At 45.1% G+C, this 25141-nt stretch overlaps 1 protein-coding gene across 9 annotated transcripts in view; it reads right to left on the bottom strand.

Annotated features, from left to right (window-relative positions):
• Positions 1 to 3839: 3839 nt before the first annotated feature.
• LYPD6 (LY6/PLAUR domain containing 6) overlaps positions 3840 to 25141 on the bottom strand; it is a 44476-nt gene continuing 23174 nt past the window's right edge. For 8 of the 9 annotated variants that reach the window (XM_030016978.2, XM_030016977.2, XM_030016982.2 and 5 more), the window contains 4 exons: positions 15473 to 15633; positions 13867 to 13965; positions 8434 to 8564; positions 3840 to 7355 (listed from right to left, as the gene is read on the bottom strand). In XM_030016978.2, the coding sequence (XP_029872838.1) occupies positions 7152 to 7355; positions 8434 to 8564; positions 13867 to 13965; positions 15473 to 15590 (552 nt within the window). In that variant the 5' untranslated portion in view covers positions 15591 to 15633 and the 3' untranslated portion in view covers positions 3840 to 7151. Of the gene's footprint in view, positions 7356 to 8433; positions 8565 to 13866; positions 13966 to 15472; positions 15634 to 18052; positions 18178 to 25141 lie in introns of all 9 variants that reach the window. The other variant, XM_030016979.2, reaches the window with a different exon arrangement.

Below are 25141 nucleotides of genomic sequence, written 5' to 3'. Positions count from 1 at the left end.
AGGAGGATTTTCACAAACAAAGCTAATAGATCAGGTTCACTGGCGTGCCACACTGGCAATTTTAGAATAATTCCTGTCTCTGCCGGCTTTTTCTTACTGTTCAGATTTTCTGCTGGGTCTGTGGCTGGAAAATTGCTGCCGACTTGCTGAATATTTGGTGTTGGAAGGGGCCTCGGGAGGCTGTCAGGTCCAACCCCTGCTCCCTGTGGGGCCAGCTAGGAAATCTGTGAGTTTGAAAAGACACTGAAATGTCTATGAGCAAAACGTCAATAAAACAAACCCCTTCCATCCCTGCTCCTGCACTGAAAAAAATTGGTTCTGAAAACCTGTTGGAAGTACCATCTTAATGAAAATTTAACTGAAAAAGCATCTATTATTCCCAAAATTCTAGTGTAATGAATGAAGTTTTCTGCTACACACTTAACACCCACAGCAAGGATAAGAAATAGCTGTTGTCTTTTTTTCCTCTTGGCAAGTATGCCACCATCATCCATTAAGGAAAGAAGCTGTGGTCTCACCTGGAGAAAAGCCAAAGCCTGGTGGTGGAGCTTTGACCCTGGCACCCAAACCCACAATCCACATCAAATCCAACACTAAATAATAGTTGCAAGCTGACTTTGGCTTTTATCTTCCATGGCCTGCTGCGGTGCCTTTAAAATAGTAGCCCTTCACCTTGGCAATGGCAATTCTTGTTTTAATTTTTTTTTTTTTTCAGTAAGGCTCAGGCTGCTATTTCAGGAGCTGCACAAACACAAAGGTCTCATCGGTGTGGAGTCTGACAGGGGAAACCTAACAGGATTATGAGACTGAAATTTCATGCAGCTGGGTGTTATGCTTCACTGAGAAAGTAATCTCTACCACTAAACCTGCAGCATCTGGCAGACTGGAAAAGCTTTAAGAAAAGCAAATGTAGTCTGAGGGCTGGACTGTGGGGAGGGGTTTGTGTCTAAAAGAAAGAGACACAGTGATATCCCATAGAGACTAAGTGATGACTGGTAGAAAATGTTGGGAGATGAACTTGTTGGAATATATTTCCCCTGGTGGAAACCCAAAATTTTGGTTAGTGGGATGTTTTCAGGTGACAACGCACTGTTTTGGTTGTGAAAAAGCCATGTACGGGTGCATGTGTTGCATCCTACCAGTGCTTAGGTCGATAAGATGTTAGTTGAGTGTGAACAGTAAGAAATACCTGTTCCAGGTGGTAAGCTGTGGGGTCAGCAAAAATCAACCCTGCATTCTTCTGTTCCCCGTGACACCTGCCATGGGCTTTAGGTGCAGCTCTTTTCTTTGGCTGTCCAGATACAGCACTGCATGGCACACAACCTCACAGCAGGAAGATTACATTTTTACAGGGAAAACCAGAGCAAGTTACCCCTTCAAAATAGTTAACTACTTAAAATATTCTCCTTTCAGCACCTGGCAACAGAAAGGACTTGGCTGGCAGCCCCTTACAGCTGTCCCAAATCAATGCTTTTTGGGTAGGAGGTTGGGGTTAGCTGTTTCTAACACATGTGGACTGACAAGTTGAGGTTTAGCTTGTCTTTGGTAGAGCTTGATAGAAACATCTGTAGCACAGCTAAAACCTGTTTAAATTTTACATTGGTGAGTAGTGAGATGTTTATAAATGTCAGTAAAGCTGGCTTGTGCAGGTTGCTTCTTGGCATAAAAACCTCTGGGAGTTTTGGTTTGTGGTTTGGTTTTTTTTTGATAGTTTGGTATCACTTTGTTTTTCCAGTATCATCAGCCCTATGTTGGATTTGTTTGTGTGTCTTTATTGTGGATAGGGTCCACCATGTTGAGGATATTCTGCAATTTTTTTTAGCCTAAGACGTGTAGGGTTGAGCTCCACATGATGAAATGTGTAAATGTTACTTGTCTAAAACCTGATGAAATCTTAAAAAAAGGATAGGAAACCTTAAACCCCATAAATACATAGAAGTTGAAATTGATATATTTAAAATGCTTTCAACTATAAAATGTCAATGCTAAAGGAATGAAGTTACTAGTTCAGCCTGGGAGCTGGGTGGCTGATGGTTGGCTAAGGCGGAATCTAAGTGGACTTGGGGATTAATGTCAAGGGGAATCCCACCCAGAGATGAGCAAAAAGAAATTGATACAAGAAACAATCAAATGATCTAATGAGATTGGCATTGTAAAGCAATATTAGCAAGATGTAATAAAAAGTGGGAGCCCATTTTGACATGCAGCAGGGGGTGTAATTCTGTGGGGGTCGACAAGGACTTTACTCAGAGGGCTGGTTCCCATCTTGGTCTTTAAAGTCTGAATTGATGCTGCTTTGGGCATTGCCATTTCCAAGGTTTGCCCCTTCAGATCATGAGAGTTAACTTATGCTTGCCATTGATTCCATAATACACATCTTTCTTTTAAGTATATTTTCCATTTCCTTTCCCCCACCTACTTACAGGTATGATAATACCATTTACCAGAATGAGAGTTGAACGTGTTAGCAGTTTCTTGGTGGAAAGAGCAAGTTGTGATGCAGAGTCCTCTCCCCAGCCTTGAATGGGAATATATGGGAACCTCCAGGCATTAGTGAGACACTTGGGATATAACCTTTGCTGGTTGCTTGAGCCTCTTTAAGGGGGTAAACATGCTCTCAAAAGCTTTGCCCAGCCAGTTAGTTCAAACTTGGTTTTATGTGGGACTGTGCTGGATTTTGGCTGGCAATGGAGAAGAGGTTCCTGGGTCTCAAAAAAAAAAAAAAAAAAAGTATTTATTAGGGATTACAGCTGCTGCAGTCAGGAGGTTCAGCATTGCTTTGGCTGCCTTGGTACTGGGTGGGTTTTGTACTAGCTGGGTTGCTGAAAGCTGTGCTGGGCTGCTTGATGGTTTGTCCAGGAAAGCAGGTAAAGGCTGTGTCTAGTGGTGTTTAAGGGGAGGAAAAGAGCTACACAGTCAGGATGAATTGTTTTTACTGACACTGAATTCAACTGCTTTGCAGAAATTAAAGCATTTGTTAAGCAACATCTGCCTTCAGCTCGCTGCGCTGTAATGCTGAAAATCGGTAATTCACACTGAGCTAGAGAAGTAAGTGCTGCGAGGCTGTGTGCCCCAGGGGTTATCCTGTTCCTGACCCTCAGCAGGGACTGCTGTTTCCAGAGGCACCTCTTGAAATGGGATAAAATCTCTTCCCTTCAAGGCATGTTTGTAAGCCAAAGGTGTACCAAATGCTCAACTGCCAGAGAGAAACTTATTTTAGGACTAAGGGGAGGTTCAGGAGCTCTAAGTCAATATACTGTAGTTAACTGTGCTACTGTAAATTGCATTTATTCAACTTAAGGATGTGGGAATTGGGGCTGTGCAGAAACAGTGTGGGCTTCCTCCAGCTTCACATTATCCACAAATAACTTTGAAACCTTTCATTAGCTGCACAAAGTTGTTTACATTCAAGTAGTTGTTGGTTTCAGGAGTGGAAATTAGAAATAACTGCATGAAAACCTCCAGAACATGCTGGGACTAAATTAGGGTGATGGCACAGTGATGGAAAATGTAAAGCTTTCCCAGAGCAGGCAAGGGGAAGGAAGATCTGGGGGTCACAAACTAAATAGGAACCTCCCCAGACTTGTTTTATATTAGGCATTTAATAAAATAATTTGTAACAAATAACCATGGGAGCTCAACAGGTGGAAACCACAGGGAAGATTCATTAAAATGCTTTAAATACAGCTCAGCTCTTTCTTTTGCTAATAGGACATCAGAGAAAGGAAAAGGGGACAGGGAGCAGGCGACAGTGTCCCAGCACAGGGGATGGCACTGCACGGAAGAGCAGGGCTGGTGACAGCAATTGTACATTGCTATCAGACACCTCACAAGTCATCTGAATATTTAAAACATTTATTTATACAAATGTACAGCATTTACAATAGTTAAAAAATGAGACATTTAAAAGGAATATCACATATATAAATATGGTGCAGCTCAGCATTTATGTGCTTTTAAAAAACCCCAACAGCTCAGCGGGCAGCCCGGGCACATGGACCTGCTGGTGCAGGGAGGATCCTGTGCAGGTTCCCCACTTGCTCTCAGTCACCTTAATTTGCTCTTTTAAGCTCAAGGTCTACAATGCTTGTACCAGAGGCAGCAGCTCAGTTGGACAGTGCTCAGGTCGCTTTTGAAGGGGACAACCGTGGGGGAGAGGGACCAGCACAGCACAAGAAACCAGGATTTTCTCCATCTACAGCGACGTCACGGTCACAGCAAGCCTGGTGATGTGCTTAGGAGTGGCTCCTGCTCAGGTATTTGTAAAGCACTGGTCTACAGCATAACCACGTAGCTGGCAGCTGGATGCTCTAGGTGGGATGCAGCATTCATTTCCAAGCTACTTTTTCTTCTAGGCACATGCACAATTAACACAATTTAACCATCTACCTTAGCTTACAGTGAATCAGCCCCTGAAATACCATTTTTTCCTCCACTGACTGCAAGAGGAGTAGAAGTAACTGCCTTGGTTTAATACCTCTACAATGCTGATAACTTAATTTGATCAGTGGCATCCCAGTCTTTGTAGGTAGAGAGCACTACCAGGTACCCAAAAAAGTCTCTGGTCCATCTGAGGTCCACCTAAACAGAGGATGAAGATCCTATCTGTTAGTGCACAGGACGAGCCAGCTGGCGCTGGAGCCCATGTCATCTCACGCTGCAGGCACCACGCTTCTAGTGGTCCTGAATCTCCAACAGCTTATGAAGAAATCCGGCCATTCCTGCAGCTCAGCCCATGTGGTTATACATATCTAGCTCAGAGTTAACCATACCGCAGGTTAGACTTGTTAAATAACAATGAAACTGCAAAATATATGGAAAATAGGGGGAGGTGACATACAGAGAAGCCAGAAACCTGACTGTGAGCTATCAACCAAGGCAGCCAGCTCAGGTTGGGAGGTAACATCTGCTTCTTGCTGCTGGTTAGGTATCTTACTGAGTGACTCCTAAATGCACATGTTGAACAGCAACACCCAAAGTGAAAAAGTAAATCCTTAAAAAGTCCAGCTGAGCAAACACCACCAGCGTGTGAGCCCCGAGACGGCGGGGAGCTCCCCACGAGGTGCTACTGCTGGCCATGTGCAACACAGCCTGAGCCTCGAGCCCACCTCGGTTGAGCAGATAAGCAAGACGTTCGTGTCTAATCCCAGATTTCCCATGCTTCTGCATCATGCTGGCGTTCCGACACGTCTTCTCAAAGAGCGTGTCCTGGATCCAGCCCTGCTCCGACACAAGAGTGCTGTGGAAACGCTCAGCAAACCTGTTCAACCCCGGCCCCAGGAGAGTAGCTGAACCACTGAACAAGGTCCTTCCAGACTTAAACTCTTCCATTTCACAGGATAATAATAATGATAAATATTTAAATTGCTGTTGGAGAAGTCGTAACACCCTGCACTGCGTTCTCCCACAACCCGTAAGTACCTTGCATAGCTCTGCTTAAGTGAGCTTGCAGAGGAGGGGGACAGGCTTTATAAAGACTGTAAGGTTGATTTTTTCAGGGTCTCCAAAGATAGGTCTAACTTGCATAAAATAATAATACATTGCAACTGCCCTCTTAATACTAGTGATCTGTGAGCAAGTCACAGAAGAACTGAAAGGACAGCAAAATGCAAGGTTTGTCTGTGAGTGAGGTCAGCCAGCCTTTCCTCAAAAATGTTAGTTCTATATATAAAGTTAAAAATAGGAAAGAAACAGTGTTCAAATTTCAATTTTCACAATGATGTATATATACATTTTTTAAAAAACATCACCCAGCAAAACACACCAAGGCTTCCAGCCTGTTTTCCTTCCCCAGAGAAATCACCTGAAACTAACTTGGGAGCAAGTGCTGCTCTTGGTCCTCCTCCTCCTTTGCCTCCAATAAAACTCCCCAGAGTGCAAGCAGAGTTCACCCCAAAGCTCAAATCTGCAGATTTCTCACCATTAATGGTATCCAAGACAGATGCTGGTAGATGAGGGCTTGCCGGTACTCTCTAGGAGCCCTTTACAAAGCATTTGGATTCCAGCATTGGCTTCCTTCATCTGCGTTTCACTGTATAGCTCACTGAAAAAAGCACTCCAGAGCATAAGCATACTGTAACTCAATAAAGCACAAGTTATCTTGGAGCATGAGTAGCCAAAAAATAGCTCATTAAAGAACAATTTATGACTACAGTGGGTTTTAAAAAAAAAAAAAAAAAAATTAATCATAAAAAAGTTTGGTTTAACTTTAAAGCAAGTCCATGCCACCCTGCTTTTATTACTGACCTTGCAAAACAAAGTTGATTCTTTTTTAAAAGTGATGCAAAACATTATATATATATTTATGATAATTTATATATTACAGGCTTACCCACTTGCCAAACAACCATTTTGCCTAGCAATATCAGTAATAAGAATCTTTTAAACACTTTAGATCCTCCTCAACATACAAAAATAAATATTGCATACATGATTTCCGAGCAAAACAGGTCACCAAAATACAGCTGTAGCTAGTAGTAGTCCATACTCCGTAGCGGAGGCGCATTAAATAAAATAACAGAAGCTAGTCAGGATTGACACACTCTCATGCTGTAGGACTAGGTGCCAAAACGTGAAAATACCTAAAGCCCTGAAATACTGGGAACCCGTTGGCTCGGCAGGCACCAGCATCTCAATCCAGAAGGATCTGAGAGGAAGCGTCTGTGTGCGACGCTGGCCCGATCCAAGCTGCTCCTGCTCCCTTGACCTCATCCCTTCCAGCGACTGCTGCCTCGCTACAGGAGAGGAGGGACACTGCAAAGACATACCGACTATACATTATTTACCCTATGTTCTCAAAACAGGTTAACGAGACGCCAGAGTTAGCGCGGTGACAAATTACAACGAGAAAGTTTCAAATGTGTAAGTGGTGATAGTAGCAGCCGGCAGGGATATAGTACTTTTAAATAACGTTTCTCCTTGGAGAAAAAGACAGGCATTAAGAAAAGCGTATGCGTCAGTCTCAGCCGTGGATTCTGGGAACGCTTGGCGTGAGTTTCTTGAGAAAACAGTAGAGAAGCACGTGATGGTTTTACCCGCTTCGACCACGTCTACCTCCCAGGCTCGCGAGTTCGTCATCAACAACGAATGAGGAGGAAACCCAGTCTCTCAAAGACAACCCCAAAGACCGGAGAGGTTGACCGACCGTTGGCTCAGCTGTCCGGACCCGCCGCGCGTGGCAGCGTCCCCCAGCGCTGGGACATCAGCCCCAGCCAGAGACACGCCGTTGTCAGCAGGACGGGTTGTGACAGCCGCTGGGTTTTGTTGAGGGGGGAGAGGGTCGTAAATACGGCGTCTGTTGTGTTCCGCGGCAGGGGCAGGTTGCAGATGCTTCCTTCGCAGCAGGAGGTGCAGATCTGAAAGAAACCAGGTTGTAACTTGGTTATTTGAAAAACACCGATACCACGGAATAAAGATGTAGGGAAAATAATACGACACTTGCAAAGGAGCACGGTGGCCGGTCTGATTTTTTTTTTTTCTTTCTCTCCCCCTCCATGTTTTTTTTAAATCCATCTACTCAGAAAACAATTTCACCTGTACAGGAACAGTACATTGGCTGGTGCCAGGAGGACACATCCATTTTGAAGAGGTTATTTTCTTTCCTACCCCAAATAAGTGAACTGATGAAAACCAGTATTGTTTTGCTGAAGTAGAGCTCACAAGCCAGAACTCAAAAATAATAATAATAATGAAAAAAAAAATCGGTATTATTCACATAGGGTTTTTTTTTGTTTCCTATCACTTGGAGGTGATAGGCACTGGAGTGATAGACAATTCCTGTGTCAGCCCATAAGGACACGCAGCTCTGCCTTCTCAGGGCTAGCAAGTGCCGGTTACAGTACCTGGCCAGAGCATGCGGGTTTAGAGCAAGAAGAGTAACACACCCAAGGCCAAGAGAGCATAAAATTATGTGCAAAACAGGGATGGGGCTGCAGTGTGCCTGGTAGCTCAGAAAGCTCTTTTATTTTAACCTGTTGGAAAAGTTCAAAAAGGTCAACTATTGGCCTTCAGAAAAATCTTCAATAAATAACTGTTTGACTCAGATATAAAGCATCTCCTCCCAAGGTTTTGGGGCTTCCCCCCCCCATTTCAGGAAGAAAACCACGATACGGTTTGTGGGCATCAGTTGCAGAGCAGAGGGGACAAAACACGGTGCAGTTCTGCAGGCAAAGCACTCCTCAGCCAGAAGGAAGGGAGTGGTTTGCTCCCCTGAGCTGCTAGCAGGAGAGTTATTTAAAGAGATTATTCTTTTGTTCTGGGAGAGGTTATTCCTTTGTTTCTGGAGCAAATGGAAATGAGCTGGAGCTCGTTAAGAAGAGAAACTTCATTTTTGACAATGCTGATTTACCCACTGAACCAGTCAGACTTCTGGCGGAAGCCGGAAGGATTCTGCCCAGTTTTCATATAAAAAAAAAGGAAATTTTTATCCTATACCTTGTATTCTTCATGCTTTACATATGTGCATCCTGTAGACAGACAGTCCTCTAATGGTACGCAGCGTTTGGTGACGGAGACACTCTCTCCAGTAACTTTCATCATATGTTGGCTAAAGCAGTATCTTGTACCTAGAAAGACAGAAAAAAAAAAAACATATTTACCTGTCAAATTTGAGTTTTGTGATAGTCTACAAATGGGAAGAAATAGGAAAGAACTCTTAGATTTTTTTTTTTTTTTTCAAGCCTTGGGATTTAAAAAAAAAAGGGGGGGGGAAACGACTTTTATGTATTGCAATAAATACATGAAATGTCATTAAATACACACCCATAGCCCAAGCTCTGGTGCAAACCTGAGGTTTCAGAGCACTCTGGAATGCAGAGATTTGTTCCCAATACTAATGTGGGCCTCTGTTACAGACAAAGAAATGCACGCACACACGTTGGATAATCAAGTTACAGAGAGAGGTTCAGATAAACACCCCAAATCTTGTGCACCGTTAGTTTTATAGGAATTATCTTTAAAAAAAGAAAACATTCATGATAGCTACTTGTGTCTGAAACAAACTTGTGTCTGTATAGGTTTAATTTTTTCCTAGCTTCATGCACGACCACTAATTCTGTAGAACAACCTAAAGCATTACACATCGGAGATGCCTTTCCCTATATCCTAGCAGCTCGTGCAAGCTGTCCTCGCTGTTCACACTCCGATCGTGGCTCTCCCACGGCTCCTGCACAGCCCAGAGAAGATCCTTCACACCCTCTCTGTCCCTCAGTTTTATCATCTATAAAATAATGCCAAAATACCGGTAGAACAGTTGGGAGGATTTATGTATTTCACAGTTTCCCAGTCTTTTTGGAAAAAGCACCATGAAATGGACTGTCCCCCCAGTATTCCCATCGCATCTTCTGCACGCTTCCCCTGCGGGCTCCCGTGTCCCCAGGGGAGACCATCCTCTTCCTCCTCCTCCTCCTTTTTTAAGCTACTCCTTTAGTGACATTTGTAAAACACACGGAAAATTCAAAGCAAGATGACTAACAAATGCCGTGGTTATCCTCAGGCATAAAGGAATTTGGGTTTATTTCATGCTTTAGTTGGCAGAGGGAAGTGGAAGGTGCTGTTCCCCTTCCTAGCACTCCAAGATGAAAACACTGGATTTTCAACACAGGAAACATGCCATTATATATTTCTTCTCTAAATTATACCTTCTTATTAATCAACCTTATTATTAATAAAATTGTTGCTTTCACGGGGGGAAAAAGGAGTGTAATTAACTTAAAGCGAGCATTCCTGTTCAGCCCTCATCTCTGATGGGCAAAGCCCTGCGTACTTCTCATGTTTTAGGCATTCGGCAACAGCCATGCGAGATTGCCGGCTGAACACGTTATTTGTTAGGCAATAAAACCCCTCAGACATCTGTCATATCTTTGACCTGCTCTTAACTCAAGTGCGATATCCACAGCAAACAGACTTAACTTATCACCAGAGGCTGGAGACGCTCGGTGTCCTGTCTTCCTTCAAACCAGCCAGGGCTGCAACACGCGGTTTTTAATGCGTTTTCCAGGCTCTCCTGCCCTGAGGGGTGAAGCTCACAGTTTTACCCTGCACGACGGCTTTGAGCTTCTCCCAGGACCTTGCCTGGAAGTGCCATTCCCCAGGAAATCTGTGCGTGCATCACTGGACCTTTATTTCTCCGGCAATGACTCTGCAGCAGAGCTCACCCTTGACAGGTCCCAGATGGAACAAATAAAGCTTCTAGCACCCCGTAACTCTTTTAAGGCTGTTTCATGCTTTCTTCCAAGTGTGTTTTTAGAAAAGATTGTGCAATCGTCTTGGAGATACGTATTTTCCCCGCACAGGGGGACCAAGCACGCCTCTCCTCACACAGCCATCACTGATGGCTATCACCTCCTGCAAGGCAGGGCTGCAGCTACAAAGTTCACAATAAGCAACAAAATCCTCTCACTCAACTTAATATTAACTTTTGCACGGCATTCTGCTCTGCCTCTCTTCTCAGAGCAGGCTAAGCATAACGAGGACAGGTGAAAAGGATTGGGCCAGAGAGCACTAGGAGAGCCCAGAGCAAAGCAGACATAGGGAACATCACCACGTCTAACCCATAACGACTGCTCTGCAGATCGGGAGGCTGCCTGCCGGAGGAATGGAAGAGGAACTCCAAGCTGAGCCTGTGAAGAACATGGGCCCAACGCTACAAAAATTTTACCAAAAATAACAGAGAAGTTTAGAGCAATTAAAATAAAACACTGCAGCATGAATGTTGATGCTTCTAAGTAATGTGGTACCCAAGCCAGGCAGCAGTACGGCCACAGGGTAAGGACGGTTCTCGGTGGTATAGTACCAAAAAAGCACGGATTTATGTTTCCTAAATTTTGCAGTTCCGGAGTGTCTTTAAAGGCACTTGAGAGCTAGGCTGATTGTGGTGGAATATTCAGGCTATCTAGCAACACATTCCATTACAAAAGCATTTGAAAATAAGATTGTTGCTCTATGGGATTATTTGGGGGATTTTCAGGGCTGTCGATTTCCACTGACCCCCGGCGCGACAGGTGACACCGTCCCCTCTTCTTTTGCATTTTTCCTTGCTCTGGTAGAACTGTCTTGCAAAGATTGCATCACGCGCTTCAGCTATGAGGTATCTCCAAACATCCATAGACAACAGACCGCCTCGGTCTCGACCTGCCAGGAGCGATGGTGACCTCCAGCAGCATCACCCCACGGCTAAAACGCACGTTCTCCATGAGGTCCACCTCATGGGCACCCTCCTATACCCTTAAAGGCAGCCCAAATTGAAGAAACCAGCTACTGAAACCAGAAGTCATGGTGCAGACCAACATCCAGGCTAAATGTAAGCAAACCAGCCCCGCATGTTGATACCTAGCAAGGCTGGTACGCGTCTCCAGTAGGAGAAATTGGGCCTGTCTGCTTTAAACTGGGTAGGGAAACACTGAATCTGGTATTTCAAAGGGCCCAGAGTCACACGTTGACTTTTGAGAGCCCACTTCCCAAACCACAGCGTCTAACAGCGCTGGAACATCACTTCGGTGGTCAAGGCCATCATCCCCTTCACAAGTTGTCAGCCTGCCCACAGGGCGTCCAAAAATAGAGTACTGGGAGTATTTTGAGGGTGGTGTTTCCATACAAATTAAACCACGAACACAGTTTCTGCTTGAGCTGAAGCTAATAAATATCAGAAAACTAGGTTAATGATAGCGGGAGGCCTGCCTTCTAGGAAATGCTTTTTCTAATCTCTGTTCAATATGGGGATTCATGTATATACTCTCCATTATAATTAATTTTGTTATACACAAAATGCAGTTCCCTTTAAGTCCTACATTATAGTTAATGAAAATATTTTGTTTGGCTTGGTTTTAATAGCATTCTGTCTTAAAAAAAAAATAACAGCAGCAGGATGGAGTTTTCTTGTTTTCTCCCACCACTTAACCCAAGTGAAACAGCAAGGGTTCGGATCACCGCGGCGAGGGAGGCCACACCATAAGCGCACCCCTCTGACTCCCAGAGATAAGGTAATTACCTGAGGAGATAACCCCAGCCCCCAGAGGACGCCTGCAGTCACGCCTCAAACCTCGGCTTGCATTTCTGTGGCTTCCTTACATGAACTGAAAGTTACATTTGAAAATTAAAGCAACAAAATAAAAAGCTGCCTTAGTAAAAGCTTTCCGACGTGGACGTGCACTGGATATAAAGCTAAGAGACGCCAACAAAAGCCATCGGTGATGAGGCATCCCGAAGCAAGGGCTGATTTCTGCGGAGTGGGGAGCAATGACATTATCAGCTTTGCTTCCACCGCGACAGAACAGGGGCAGAGCCTTTAAGCTTTAGTTCCCATCCCCTTTCCCCAATTCCCTGCTCCTCCGAAACACAGTAACTGCTGACTCGGCAGTTACTCCTTGGCGGCCGCCGGCACACCGGCTGCACCGGGGGGGTCCCTGGTCTCACCCCAAATCCAGCAGCGAGGGGCTGGGGGTCTGTGCCGCAGGCAGAGCCGTGCTCCAGCCCCAAGGCACGCGGTGTCGGGGCAGTCTGGGCATTAACGCGCCGTGCCTGGCGTAAAACGTTATCGGATCCCTCCAGCTTAAGGAGATAAGAAGTCCTCTGTGCTGAAGATTAAAGATAGACTCGGATTTCTCATGGCTAAAACCCCGTCCTTACTTTATGACCGTGCAGCGGGTGTTTGTACCAGCGGGCAGGAGGGCTGGTGACCATAACTAGCAGCTCTGGTGTGGATGAATGCAGCTGATGAGTTACAGATGCACCAAAGCATGGGTTTTCCCTCCCCTAAACAGCCATTAAGTGCTAACTTTGCTTTCCAGATTAGCATTTTTTTTTGGTCAAGTCACTTCTGCTGGTTGTTACTAAAGGCAGACCTTGGAGTCACGCCTCTCTCCTTGCACAGTGATCTACAGGTAGCCATTTAAATACCACCGACTCCTGTCAAAACAGGGAGCGTCCGTGAACGTTGGTCTCATCTGATGCCAGCCAGCTTGATCTCTTTTATTGTTGTTGATGTTGTGCCGATGTCAGCTCAAAGCAAATAAATTCTCGGACAGATAACGTGCTCTGACACAGGCTGCAAACACAGCTGGTTCATCCCCGTAGTGCGCGTCACTGTCTTTCTCTTTCCAAAATAAATATTTTCTGAGGGCACTTGTAATGTCCCACAACAGACCTGGATAGACGCTGAACAGGGCTGCCGAGCCCAGGGAAAGCACCGGGGAAGCTCAGCATCCCTCTGCCCGCACGTCGTTCCCACACTGGTGAGGACACAGCCCGTGTCCGACCCGGCTGAACGGGCTTCGTCAGGGGCTGGGGACAATCTTAATGCCTTGGGAGTGTCTCAAAAAGAGAAGCGGTAAGGGAGGGGGAGGTCTGGGGATCTCCCCAATACTTGCGTTTGATATTTGGGTGCCTGTATTCCAAAGCCATTTCTGAGCCGTTCTCAGCTTCAGACTCCAATGGGAGTTCGGAGTCCAAAATACTGAAAACATCTCGATGCCAGCCGAAAAGAGGCAGCCTCGGCCGCCCTGAGGTGCGGGCTTGTGCGGTAGGGGAGGGAAGCAAACAAAGCGTGAACCGCTCCCGTACTCACCAGTAAGAGAAACACAACCCTTAAATAAACATCAGCCTGATTTAATTTCCAGCTGAGCTAGAGGAGTATGGGGAGTAGATGAAAGTCCTAAACTTCATCCACCGCAGAGAGACAGAAAAGCTTAAAGGATTACTCATATCGCTTACACATCTTTCTTGTTGAGGAGGCTTACAAGCGGGAGCAGCAATCGCCAGCATCCGAGTACACTCAAGGAATAATGGGGGCTCAGTGCTGTCCCACGGCAGGGACAGCGAGCGGTTGTTTTAAGGTGGGTTTAAATTAAACGCTAGCACGCAGCTGGTTACCTCTTGGACAATAGACATCCGGAGCCCATCGGTTGCATTCGTAATTATCTGCTGCCTTTTCGCAGGTGAAACACTTAAATCCACGAGGATACGGCGTGGCTGAAAGAAATAGACAACATGCAGTTAAAAAGAGCCAATTAATCTGGTTCTGCTAAGCTTTTCAGAGGCATGCAGCAACATTTGTTTTCTTTGGACATATCTTTCTACGTATATACCTGTCAACTTCACCAAGTTGGTCCCGATTTGTAAAAATCCTACGCAGGAAAGGCACGTACAGATACAATAAGGACTCAGTTCAGCCATGTTTACCTAGCAAAAGTACCCACTGCTGACTTCAAAGGGAGTTAATGTGAGCAAGGAGTACTTACTCTCTTGGTATCAGAGCTCACATCCAATACCGCTACTTTATCAGCACTGATAACAAAATATCAGATGGATTAAAATACTTCTGGAAACCGTCCCACCGAGGAAACGAGCTACCCCTTTTGAAGGCAGGCTGATGTCCCCAAAGGAAAGGAAAATCAAATTGCTGAACCTCCTGTTTTTAACAGCAGACTCTGTCCTAATTTATCTTGCCAAACGAAGAGCGTGACTTCTTAAGTGGTCTCCTGGCAGGGCTTCTGTCGCGCATTCAATACATCTTCAAGATGCTGCCACCTTCTCAGAAGCCAAACGGTGAACGGGTCGCATTTATCTCCATGGGCGAAGTAAGCTGAACCTCCGCAGCCCCACAGGCCACATATCTCAACCTCTCCCTCCTCTTCGCCTCCTCCCCTTGCCCACCGGCTCTGGGCCAGACCCCGTTCGGGTACGAGAGATGAAGCAAGAGGCATTTGCTGCTTGTTTCCCCAGGCTCCTCTGGGTAAGGACCAGCAAGTCATCTGGGAGCATCTCTGGTGGGGCTGGTGCTGCCCTCAAGGAACAGCTTGGGGTGGGACAACATGACAGCACTAATTAAATTTGCGCCTCTCACCCTGGACCTCTAGCAGGTCGTGGTTACGGCATAAACCAGGAATTTCAACTTGCTTGTACAGTATATAAATTTTTCATCCAAATTCAGAAAGGCTGTGAGTTCTTACTGGGAGCAGGTGGCAGGCACAGATCTCTCCTAGAATTAAATAAGTCTGTATCTGACAAAGTGAACAGACTAGTGGAAGGAGAGTCCATGGAAGGTTTGAAGATGCATAACATTGCTATAGCATTGCTTCAAGGAGTTACTGAAATAAAGCCAGGAGCGGTTAGTGCCACAGCTGCAAATGGTTGCGTTTGGCCCTTGCTCACAGCTATCGATGCGCTCAGGCAAACCACGTGGCTGTGGGGCTTGGTCTCATAGCCAGAAATATTATTGAGGAGCAGAAAATAGCAAACAAAAAGCCCCTGACACACTCCACAACCGCCTGTAACGCTAGCTCCTTTAATCCCTTTGGGAAGCAACGGTCCGGTGTAATATCAACTAGTTTTATGAGTAGCGGGGATGTTTATTTAGTCTTTGCTCAGCTCTCAGCTCAAACCCTGACATTTCTGCTGCCTGAACACACGCTCGCCCCGGTCCTTACCCCCGCGCCGCGGCCGCCCCGGCTTTGCAGCCCGCGCGAAGGTGACTTACTGGAAGGGTGGAGGTAGACGATGTCCTTCACGGTGAAGTCCCGGGGCTGCGCGGCCGGCACGCAGCCGGCCAGCAGGCTGAGCAGCAGCACCCACGCCGGCGTGGGCTGCGAGGCCATCGCCGGGCAAGGACGTACTCATGCGGCGGCCGAAAAAACTCACCTGGGCAATAGCAGAGAACAAGGGTGAGCGGAGGAAACCCCCCCCCCCCCCCCCCCCCCCCCCCCCCCCCCCCGAGGAGCCTGGGCATCGCCTCGGCCCCCAGCAAACCCAACCTCGCCAAAACCGTGATGCTCCCGTGACCCCGCAAGCTGCCCTCCCGTGTGGGCAGGCAGCGGTGTGGTTTCTTTGGCTTGGCTTCAGTGATATCCCTGGCAGTGCCTGGGAAAAAGACTCGGGCAAACCCTCTCCCGGCCAGAGATCTGCAAACGGGAGCCGCGGGGAAGGGCGGTTGGGTTTGTCGCTGTTTACAATTTCATCGGTCAGCGACCGGTTTGCAAAAACCTCAGTAGGACGTTGATAAAGTCATCGGAGACTGCACCGCGACAGGATTTAACTGCTTCTTTTAGAGAATACTAGAAAATTCCAGAATTAAACCAGAAAGAACAGAAACAGGGTAGCTAGAGACCCATTGGGATGGCTGGGGGAGCAGCGATGGGTCTCCCACACGCACACTCCAACACAGGCTCACACCCTTCAAAAATGCACCTTTTTGGCAAACCAGAAGGTCCACGCTACTTTCCACCTATCTCAGGAAAGGCAAGGAGCTCCAGCTGCTGCAGGCTGCCTGTACCTTCAGCTGGCTGCTGTTAATAACATAAAGTGATTATTGCAGTTTCCTCATCCGTGCTCCAAAGGGTCTTACTCCCTCTGCGATGCTGTTGGCAAACAACGCAGCCTATTTTTCCCACGTCCCTGAATGAAGGGAACTAATTTCAGCAGAAACAAAATACCCTCTGCGGTACCACCTGTGAAGCCGTCCCAAAACCAGCAGCTTTCAGGAGCATCCCAATCCTTGCACACAAGCCATGGGGAGCCGTCCAGGAACAGACAACGGTAATACATCATTAAATACACAGCTAATATTATTACAATTCCTTAAAAATGATGAAAACATGCCTCAAAAACTAAGCGGGACAGGAAAGGCCCGAGAGGACGCGGCTGCCGCACCAGGCAGGAGCTGCTGGCGTCCATCCAGAACACACAGGGTTGGCATTTTTTTCCACCCAGACTGACCAAGAGATCTGCAGTACTCAGATATTTCCTAAGCAACTTTGAAAGCACGGTAGCTATTATTTAATAAATCATTTTTTTGTTTTTTTTTTCAGGAAAGATGTTCCAGGGGCAGGGATGTAACCTTCCACCTCTGGCTCCAAATATTTGTCTCGCAGCAGAGACCCACACAGGACTAGCAGTGCAGTGGCCATCGGGGGGTCTGTTGTTATCCTTGGCTCTTATCTGAAAACAGCCCTTTTATTAAAACCGTGAAATCCATAAAAATAGAGAAACAGATAACACATAGCTTGGTGCATTAAACTTTGTTGCATTAATCTTACAAAGAGGGAAATGCCAATTTCCATTGGGTTTACTCCACAGATGCGTATCAGCCAGGGGAAAATGAAATCCTGATTAGAAGCAGAAAGGAAATAAAACAAGCCTCTCCCAGCCACGTGAAAGATAAAAGAAACGGGACCAGCAGCTGCCCGTGGGGTCTGGAGGAAGAGCCCCCGGCAAAGCCAGCTGGAGCCCATCTCGGCGAGGGAGCCAGGTACGCGCGTGGATTCAGGACTATTCACATTTTTGAGATCCTCATGGCTAAATACACGCTGACCTAGAGCTGAGCTGGCCAAATACCGATGCTGTCCCGATGGTCCTGAGCTGAGGACAACGGGAGCCATCAGCTGAACAAGCAACGACACCAGGTAGACACGCTCCGCTCTGGAAGAGTTTGCTTTCGGGGCACGTATCTATACGTAACGCACGTCACACACCATGCTCAGCACGAGAAAACAAGATATATTTGGACTCCTGAGCTGAGTCTCTCCATTCCTACCCAAGAGGAGACCTGTCCATCACCACACACGCGTCAGCCTCTCTGCTCACTGCTTGACCAGAGCCGCTCAAAGGCAACTGGGTTCTCACGTGTGGAAATTGCTTTATATTCATACCATTGAGATAATGAAGGTTTGGAGGAGAGAGGGATTTTTTGGTTTGTTTTTTTTTTTTTTTATCCCAAACAAAACAAGGCAGATTTAACAAGCCCCATTATTCGCTTCAGGAAATCAGCAATTTGCAGTGAAACTCTCTGTCAGCTCACAGGGTCTCGGCAGCAATCCTGTGTTACAGTACAAAAAAATCAGGACCCCCGTCCCAAAGGCAGGAGCTCTTCATAGCTCAAGGCAAACTCTCAGCCACAAGTCATGATTAACATGTTATCAAACAAGAACATAAGAGACAAATAGCAATATTTTAAGTTAAAGCATAGCAAGATTAAAACAATAGCAAGAATTCCTCCCAGGTGTAATAAGAAAATAATTTGTTGGTATTTCTCAGCATAGTCACAAAAAGCACTTATACTTACAGTACTGTTCAAAGTCTTCCAGTTGAGGACACCAGTTTTCCCTCTATCGTATACGCTCCCTTTTATGGGACCAATTGCTTATTCAGCCAATCTCCAAATGTCTGTACGTAACTGTCAATACTTGCCTAGTCGTCAGATTCAGAAGACAAGTGGCTGTTAGTCCTGCCTGAAAGGGTGGCAGAAATCCTCCAGCTGCACGCTAAAAATACTCACATCGTGCCTCTTGTCATTACAAGTAGCTTAATTGCCAACACCACTTCTAATAAGTTGCAAGAACCACAAATGAACATATAGAATTCACTTCCCCACCTCTATTTTATATGCTTGAAACAGATTTAATTATAGGTAAGGAATTAAAATAAAATAAAAAAATAAATAAAAAGCTGTGTGTTACAAAACAATCCTGAGCAGACCAGAGGTTTTGAACCATGGCAGTTGCTGAAGTAGAAAGTACTAATTGAACAAACCACCTGCCACCGCTACAGTCACTGCTCTTCACAGCAAGCATGTTCTACCTGGTCGTTTCATACACACATAGGTAGTATAAAAATAGATACTTCTCTGGATATATACCTACTGTCAGAAACCTGAATGTTTAATATTTCACAAATATTTTGAGTATGCACACGTGGGTACACATAGTTCTGTCTTTCACAGGGGGCAAAATACATGTACAAATATACTACATCCAATTGAGAAAATATTCATGGATATTTAAGGTAATACTGGTATTTCACAGAGTGTGGAATATCAAAACCTGTTTTCAATAAAATCAAACATATTCAATAATTACTGTTCAGCACGCTCATTCTCTCTGTTTTTACAGCCACACATAAAAAAAAAAATGTAATTGCTTTTTTGTTTTTAAAGGAAGGCGAGATATATATGGGTGCACTGTTTTAAAAACTGCAGACGTTTGACAAAAGATTGTTTTCAGTTCACTTTTTTCCCAAAATCATCCAAAATGATATTTTTCTGCAAAGATGGCTTCTCTTCATGAAGCCTATAAGCCCTAAGAAGCTTCATCAAGGGGAAGAAGGCTTTTTTTTTTTGCTCACAAGCCCCTTTTAGTTCATGGCTTTCAGCCAAAACCACCAAATGTTGTACAACAATATTTTTTAAAACGGTTATTGCTGACCTATTGGCTAGCACAGGGCTAAACCTCTGCTCGCAGAAGAGACTTGTTCTCCAGCGTACGGGCACACATTTTTTCCTTCTGAATTAACTCGGCTCCTTTCCAGACGTAGTAGCCTCTCGTGCATAGCAGAGTGCATGCACCAACCTAATAGAAAATGGCATGGCCCACTCTGAATTTGATACCGGATTGCAGTTAGGGGAAATAGTCACATGGTATTTAGATCATACAGTCTGTTTATAAAAGGTCTTGGGCGCTGACACAGAAATCCTAGTTAACTCAATCTTTCCAGCTTCACCAGCACCTTTCAGACGGAAAGGCATCCCCATCCCCGCTCTGCAGCAGGATTACTTCTTCCTGCCCTTTGCCCCGACACGGCGCTATGGAAATTAACCATTAAATTCCCTAAGCAGCAGCCCAATTGCCCATTTGTCGGGTCTCATTAGGGTGGCGATGTCTTGTCCTCGCTGTCACCAGCGCTGGGGACAATGGAAGGTCCCCGTTCTCCAAGGAAGGACCGGGGAGCCCTCGAGCAGAGGCGCTGCCGAACGTCAGACCTCCGGTTCTGGGGGAGACGCGTTGTCGGAGACGACAGTTATTTGTGAGGATGTATTTGTCCCTCCTGTCCCTCTCGCAAGCTCAGTAGATACCTGCTAGCTGGCCTTGACTGAAGGCCACAAGCTGCAAGGTTGCAGCTAACGTTGCAGCATTTCAAGAGCATTGCCCTGCTCTCCCTGGCCATCTGATGCAGACAGAGGGTGCCCAGTCTCGGAGGAGGTTGTTGATTCTGCTGACATCTCAGCTCCACCTTCCTCCTACATCTCCTTCTCGCTGTCTGGGCCCCATCTCCAGGTTTTATAGCTGACTACCTCATTTCATCTTGAAGACATTTTCTCTTATCTCTTCACTTGGAAAAGCCTCCACCTCAGAGCGCCCTAAAGCAACACTTCCTTCAGATAAATAAAATAGCAAAAGCAAATAAAAGCTTCCTTTCAGTAGGCAGCAGACATATCAGCCCTAAAGGACCAAGCACAGCATGCAAAGCAGCAACATCTGTAAGAAACTGCAGAAACCACAGCACAAGTAATTTGCTCTAGCAAATTCCACTGTGCAAGGTCAGCTGGACCATCCTTCTACTATGTTATGATGTTTATTCATCAGTGATAAACCAAGTCAAAGGAGTTAATGACCAATACAGCAATGCTGGAAGGCCTTTTCGTAGACGCAAAGTCTACCCAACAGTAGTTCCTCCTTATGCACGTCACCAATGTGACTTGCCAAACCACTGCAAGTGTTAATTCGCTGTTCTTTACGTTTCCTCCTGCCTTTCTTCCAGTCTACATAAAGCTCCTACTGAAACTATAATATAAGTATTCATTTGCATCTCTCTACAGCTTCAAAAACTAAACCCCAAGTCTCTGTCTCCATCACGTCACCACTGTCCAAAGACAAACCCAAACTGCAATGGAAGCTTTCCCATCTACCAGCTGTGCAGGATTCTGGAGAGCAATCCCAGAGACTATTTGCAACTTTGCCAGCTCTAATAGCATTTTTTTCCCCTCCATCCCTATCCTGCTGAATTATTAACCTCCCTTTTTTGGTCTATCTGTTTATTTCCTGCCTTTTGGTTCCTACCAAAGACATCAGAAAAGTTTTGAACAAAAACTGGAATTAGTTTGAATTGCCTTCAAATCCAGCTTCTTTCCACTTGCCATTTAGAGAATTTTCTTTGTGGTTTGGCCCTGGGAATGGTTAAATATATGTTACCCTCCCGATAACATGGGATGTAGCAAAGCACACGCAACTTCTATCTAAGGAACCTGTAGGAGCTCTTGCAAAGGGGTTCATACCTCTCCTCAATTACAGTAAGCAAGAGTAATTAAACAATCAAACACAATTAGTGCACAGATTACTCCCAGAAATGTGGACGATCTAATCGCCTTGCTGCTAATTACAAAGCCTGTAGTTCATTGAGCTAAAAGCCCACGTCCTGGGGAAGTGAAGGGGGGTACAATATGTTCCCTCTCACGCCGTCTTCCCTGGGATGCAATTTAATACTTAACAAGATGTGATTTCAAGATTCTTTTAGAAGTAGCACATTGCTTCTATTTTCAACCTGTATTACTGATATTTTCAGTCCTACTAGTGAAAGCTTAACTTTTCTTAGGTCCTGTACAAACCCCTCATCTTCTAATGAGTTGTAGTAAAACGCCACTTCTATTCATGCATCCCCAGAGGATAGTTTGGCTTTAGGTAAACACAGAGGAGAGATGAAACATATATTTCACTTAAGTATTTCAGATACTTAGTATTTGACAGAAAAAAAAGTTAGCTTAAAAATCAGGCAGGCTATGATATTCATATGAGAATATATAATTTATGCAAACTAATTGTCAAACTGAGGAGGTGAGATACTCAAAGGTAGACATAATTCATTCCCATTTCACTCCACCATACATAGCACACAGTGGTGCAGGGACACCACTAGTTTTTTTTAAATTACGCATAATATTCAAGACTGTGACTATGAACACTTCTGAATTAGCAGCAAGATGGACACAGATGACCTAATAAATTTCACGATTAACTAATTTCACGACCTATCCCCCAGGTTTTTGCATGGCATGCAACAGAGGCAGCCCTGAACTCAACAGGATGTGTAAGATCAGGATTCGGCTCAGTTTGGGGATTTTGGAAGCCGGCGCTTGCCCCTCCCGTGTCCCACAGCACATGGGCTGACCTCAACGTGCGGGGAGCCTCTAAGACAGCCCGGCTCCGTGCAGACAGAGGTTAAGGAAACCATGCGTGAGCACAGAAATCCTGGGATTTTCCTGCTAATAAGCAGCAAAAAAACCCCAGTCGTTGAGTTCCAGCGGCCAAGCCCCTCTGCAAAAGGGAGGAGGGGGGTTAAATTATTTCCTAAATAAACATTTAAGTTCACTGGGGCAACTGAAAGGGCTCCCCTGTCCAAGGCAGGGATGCTATTTCTGTGGACCGCATGTTGCATATGGCTCCTTTCTGCTCCTCGTGAAAGACTTGTAGGAAAAGGAGGTGCAAGGCTTCGTGCAGCTGGCCCCAGGGTGCCCAGGGAGGGGTGTTTCGGGGCAGGGAGGCTGCGCCTGCCGGTCCAGGGTTGGTGGCCAGACCATGAAACGGCGCTGGCAGTGGGCAGGGTGGTGATGCTCTCCTAGGGAAAAGTCAAATGAGGTCCCGAGCCTATGCAGCAAGTTAAATTTGGGTGAGGCTCGGTATGGCAACAGCAACTGGGATCATCCTGGACCATCTTTCCTATTTACATTTAACCCAGTAGGCAAGAGCATTCCAGCTAAAACACAGGGAAGCACTGACGATACGACTGTGCAATGCATCTGCTAGGAAAAAGAGAAAAATACTGCAGCATGTTACCAAATAAAATATAGCCAAAGAGTAAGAGGTGCCAAAGAGACAAGTGAAATCAAACAAAATGGGAGAACGTATCCCATGCTTATGAAGAGATAGCTGGCAAATGATCTGCTCTGCAACCAAGACATGAAACTCTTCAATAAAATAGTTTTCTAATCTATGTACTGAGCTGGCATATAGATAAACAGCAGGTTTAAAAGAATGAGGTGATCCTGCTGAGCTTTTAAAGTTACATTTTTATTAAGTCTAGAAAATTGGGACAGTCTAGAGACCAGGAAGATCATCAGCACAAACTCAGTATTTCTAAAGGATTAAAGGAACGACTGCTTAACCTAAGGTCAGTCCTGGTTAAACTCACAAAACAGTTTATTTGTGCTACAGCAACAAACATTTCAAGTTGTAAAAATTTGCAAAAAAGCATTTGGTAGGATTTTGTGGAAAATAGGTCTCTAAACAAACCCGTCATTTTTGAATGGGCAGGATTACGGCTCTGGCTGTGAAAGGAGACTGTTACACAGAATAATTGGGGAGAGACCAAAGCAGAGAGCCAAAGCACCAAACCCTTCTGATTACAAAAATGTGTTCTACCCAATTAACCAAGCATGCTCGGGCCAAATTAAAAAAAACAGCTTAGTGACATCTCAAAATCTAATTGGTGAAAAGGACATCTTCAAATGAAAATACTTCCCCCCCGCTTTCCTGCAAGGCTAGGTTCAGCATTTTTGTACCAAAAGTATTGCCAACAAGAAACTTCTTGTATTAAACACCGCAGAAGACGTTAAAGATTGAGCCAAAACGCTTGTCTGCCATGCAACAAACTGTGCTTTAATAAAACCATACATCAATCTGCACCATTGTGTCCTCGCTCTGCTGATGCCTTCCCCCTCAGCTCTCCAGAGCGATTTGTGACAGTTCTTCTCGGACATCACCCCGCACATTTGACATGCTAGATTAGGCACCGAGTCACAGACGGCTCAGCATCGACCCAAAGCGAGCTTTGTGGAAGTTCAGAGATCAGCCCCGAAAACACGATATTGTGGAAATAAGATTTTATTATTACGAACTAATTCAAAACTTGAGCTTTTCACTCGTAGAAGAGAAATGAGCACTTTTTCACCAAAATCAGTGTAAGCAGGATCGGGCTATTACTATTCCTCACGATAGGCGAGATATTAATGAACTGCCTTGCTTTTGCCCATTCATGCTGTAGTGCCATGTTTTTTTCCCCAATTTAACATATTTATGTAGTAGTTAATGAACACCAGGTGGTATTGTTCCAGCCCCAGACCCACATAGATTAGGCTGCAGAAGGGCTCTGTTCCCCTGGCAGTTCACCCGGAGTTCATGCCATTTTTTATTTCCCGACCCACACGTGAATTCCTGTTGGCACAAGGCATCAAAAATACTGGCAAGCTACAAAGGGAGGGGACACGTTTGAGGACAACGCGGGCGCTTTTGCTCATTTCCAAAGAGCGTGTCTCAAACCGGGCTTGCAGAAGACGCCGCACCGATGTCAGCGGCTAACCCTCAGGGAAATAATTGGGAACGGGCTGACCGTTCCCAGCTATACACTTTCGGCACCTACATAAAGTTTAATGAACAACGACCCGAGCCTTGCACAATGATCCTTTAGATAAGTATCTCATTCTCTTTTTTCTCTTGATAGAAAAAAGTAGCTCATGTCTGTGCGTGTCCACATCTAGCCGAGTCAGAGGTGGCATCCAAAACCAGTTTTGTGCATCAAAATAAATCAGACCTTTCTCTTGCGCTATTTTGTTATTTGTACTGCCACCCTTTGCTCCACAATGACTACAACAGACTTTGTAGGAAATCTCTCTTTGCAGAAATTTCCATAATCAGTTACATTAAAAGAGCAAAATTAATCTGATTTCATATTTTCTATCCTGTGATACTGAAATTCAAATACTTTGCTCATAAAGCTTTATTCAAAGTTATTCTGCTGCCATCCCTCTGATTTTAATGCATATTTTATTTGGTATAAACATCAGAAAAGCTATGTATCATGAAAGTCATGTAAAAGAAACCCAAATTAGAACTGACCAATTAGTATTCTTTCAGCTGTCTAGTTAATCCATGGAGTAAACAAACACCACCATCATTAATTCTTTCAGATTTTCAATAGCTTTTCCAGAAAAACAAAACCCAGCATAACCCAAACAAACAACCTCCCGCTATGCTTCATGAGACTTTCAAGTGTTATTTGAATTCAATGGCCAATTAATTATTTGGCCTCCCAGAAAAAGCCATCTAATTCCTTTATTTTTCTAACTTGTTTGTGAAGAAAAAAAAAAAAAAAAGGCCAATTAAAAGAAAATTATCATCTCCACCATGACGGGAAGCTATAAAATGCCGTCTTCATTTTAGCCACTACTCCCGTGACCATTTCAAGCTTCCAACACCGCACCGACGGGTTTCAGCAGAGGTTTCCAAGACAGAGACCTCAGTGAGCTCCCTGGTACTTGTCTGCACATACGTAGCCTGTGAAGCCGAGCAACAGTATATACGTGCCTTCCTACAGAAAGTTCTTTACC

The sequence above is a fragment of the Aquila chrysaetos genome, chromosome 6, assembly GCF_900496995.4.
Source record: "Aquila chrysaetos chrysaetos chromosome 6, bAquChr1.4, whole genome shotgun sequence".
NCBI lineage: Eukaryota > Metazoa > Chordata > Aves > Accipitriformes > Accipitridae > Aquila > Aquila chrysaetos.
The sequence above is the reverse complement of the archived record's forward strand: the minus strand, read 5'-3'. Positions and strand labels throughout refer to the sequence as shown.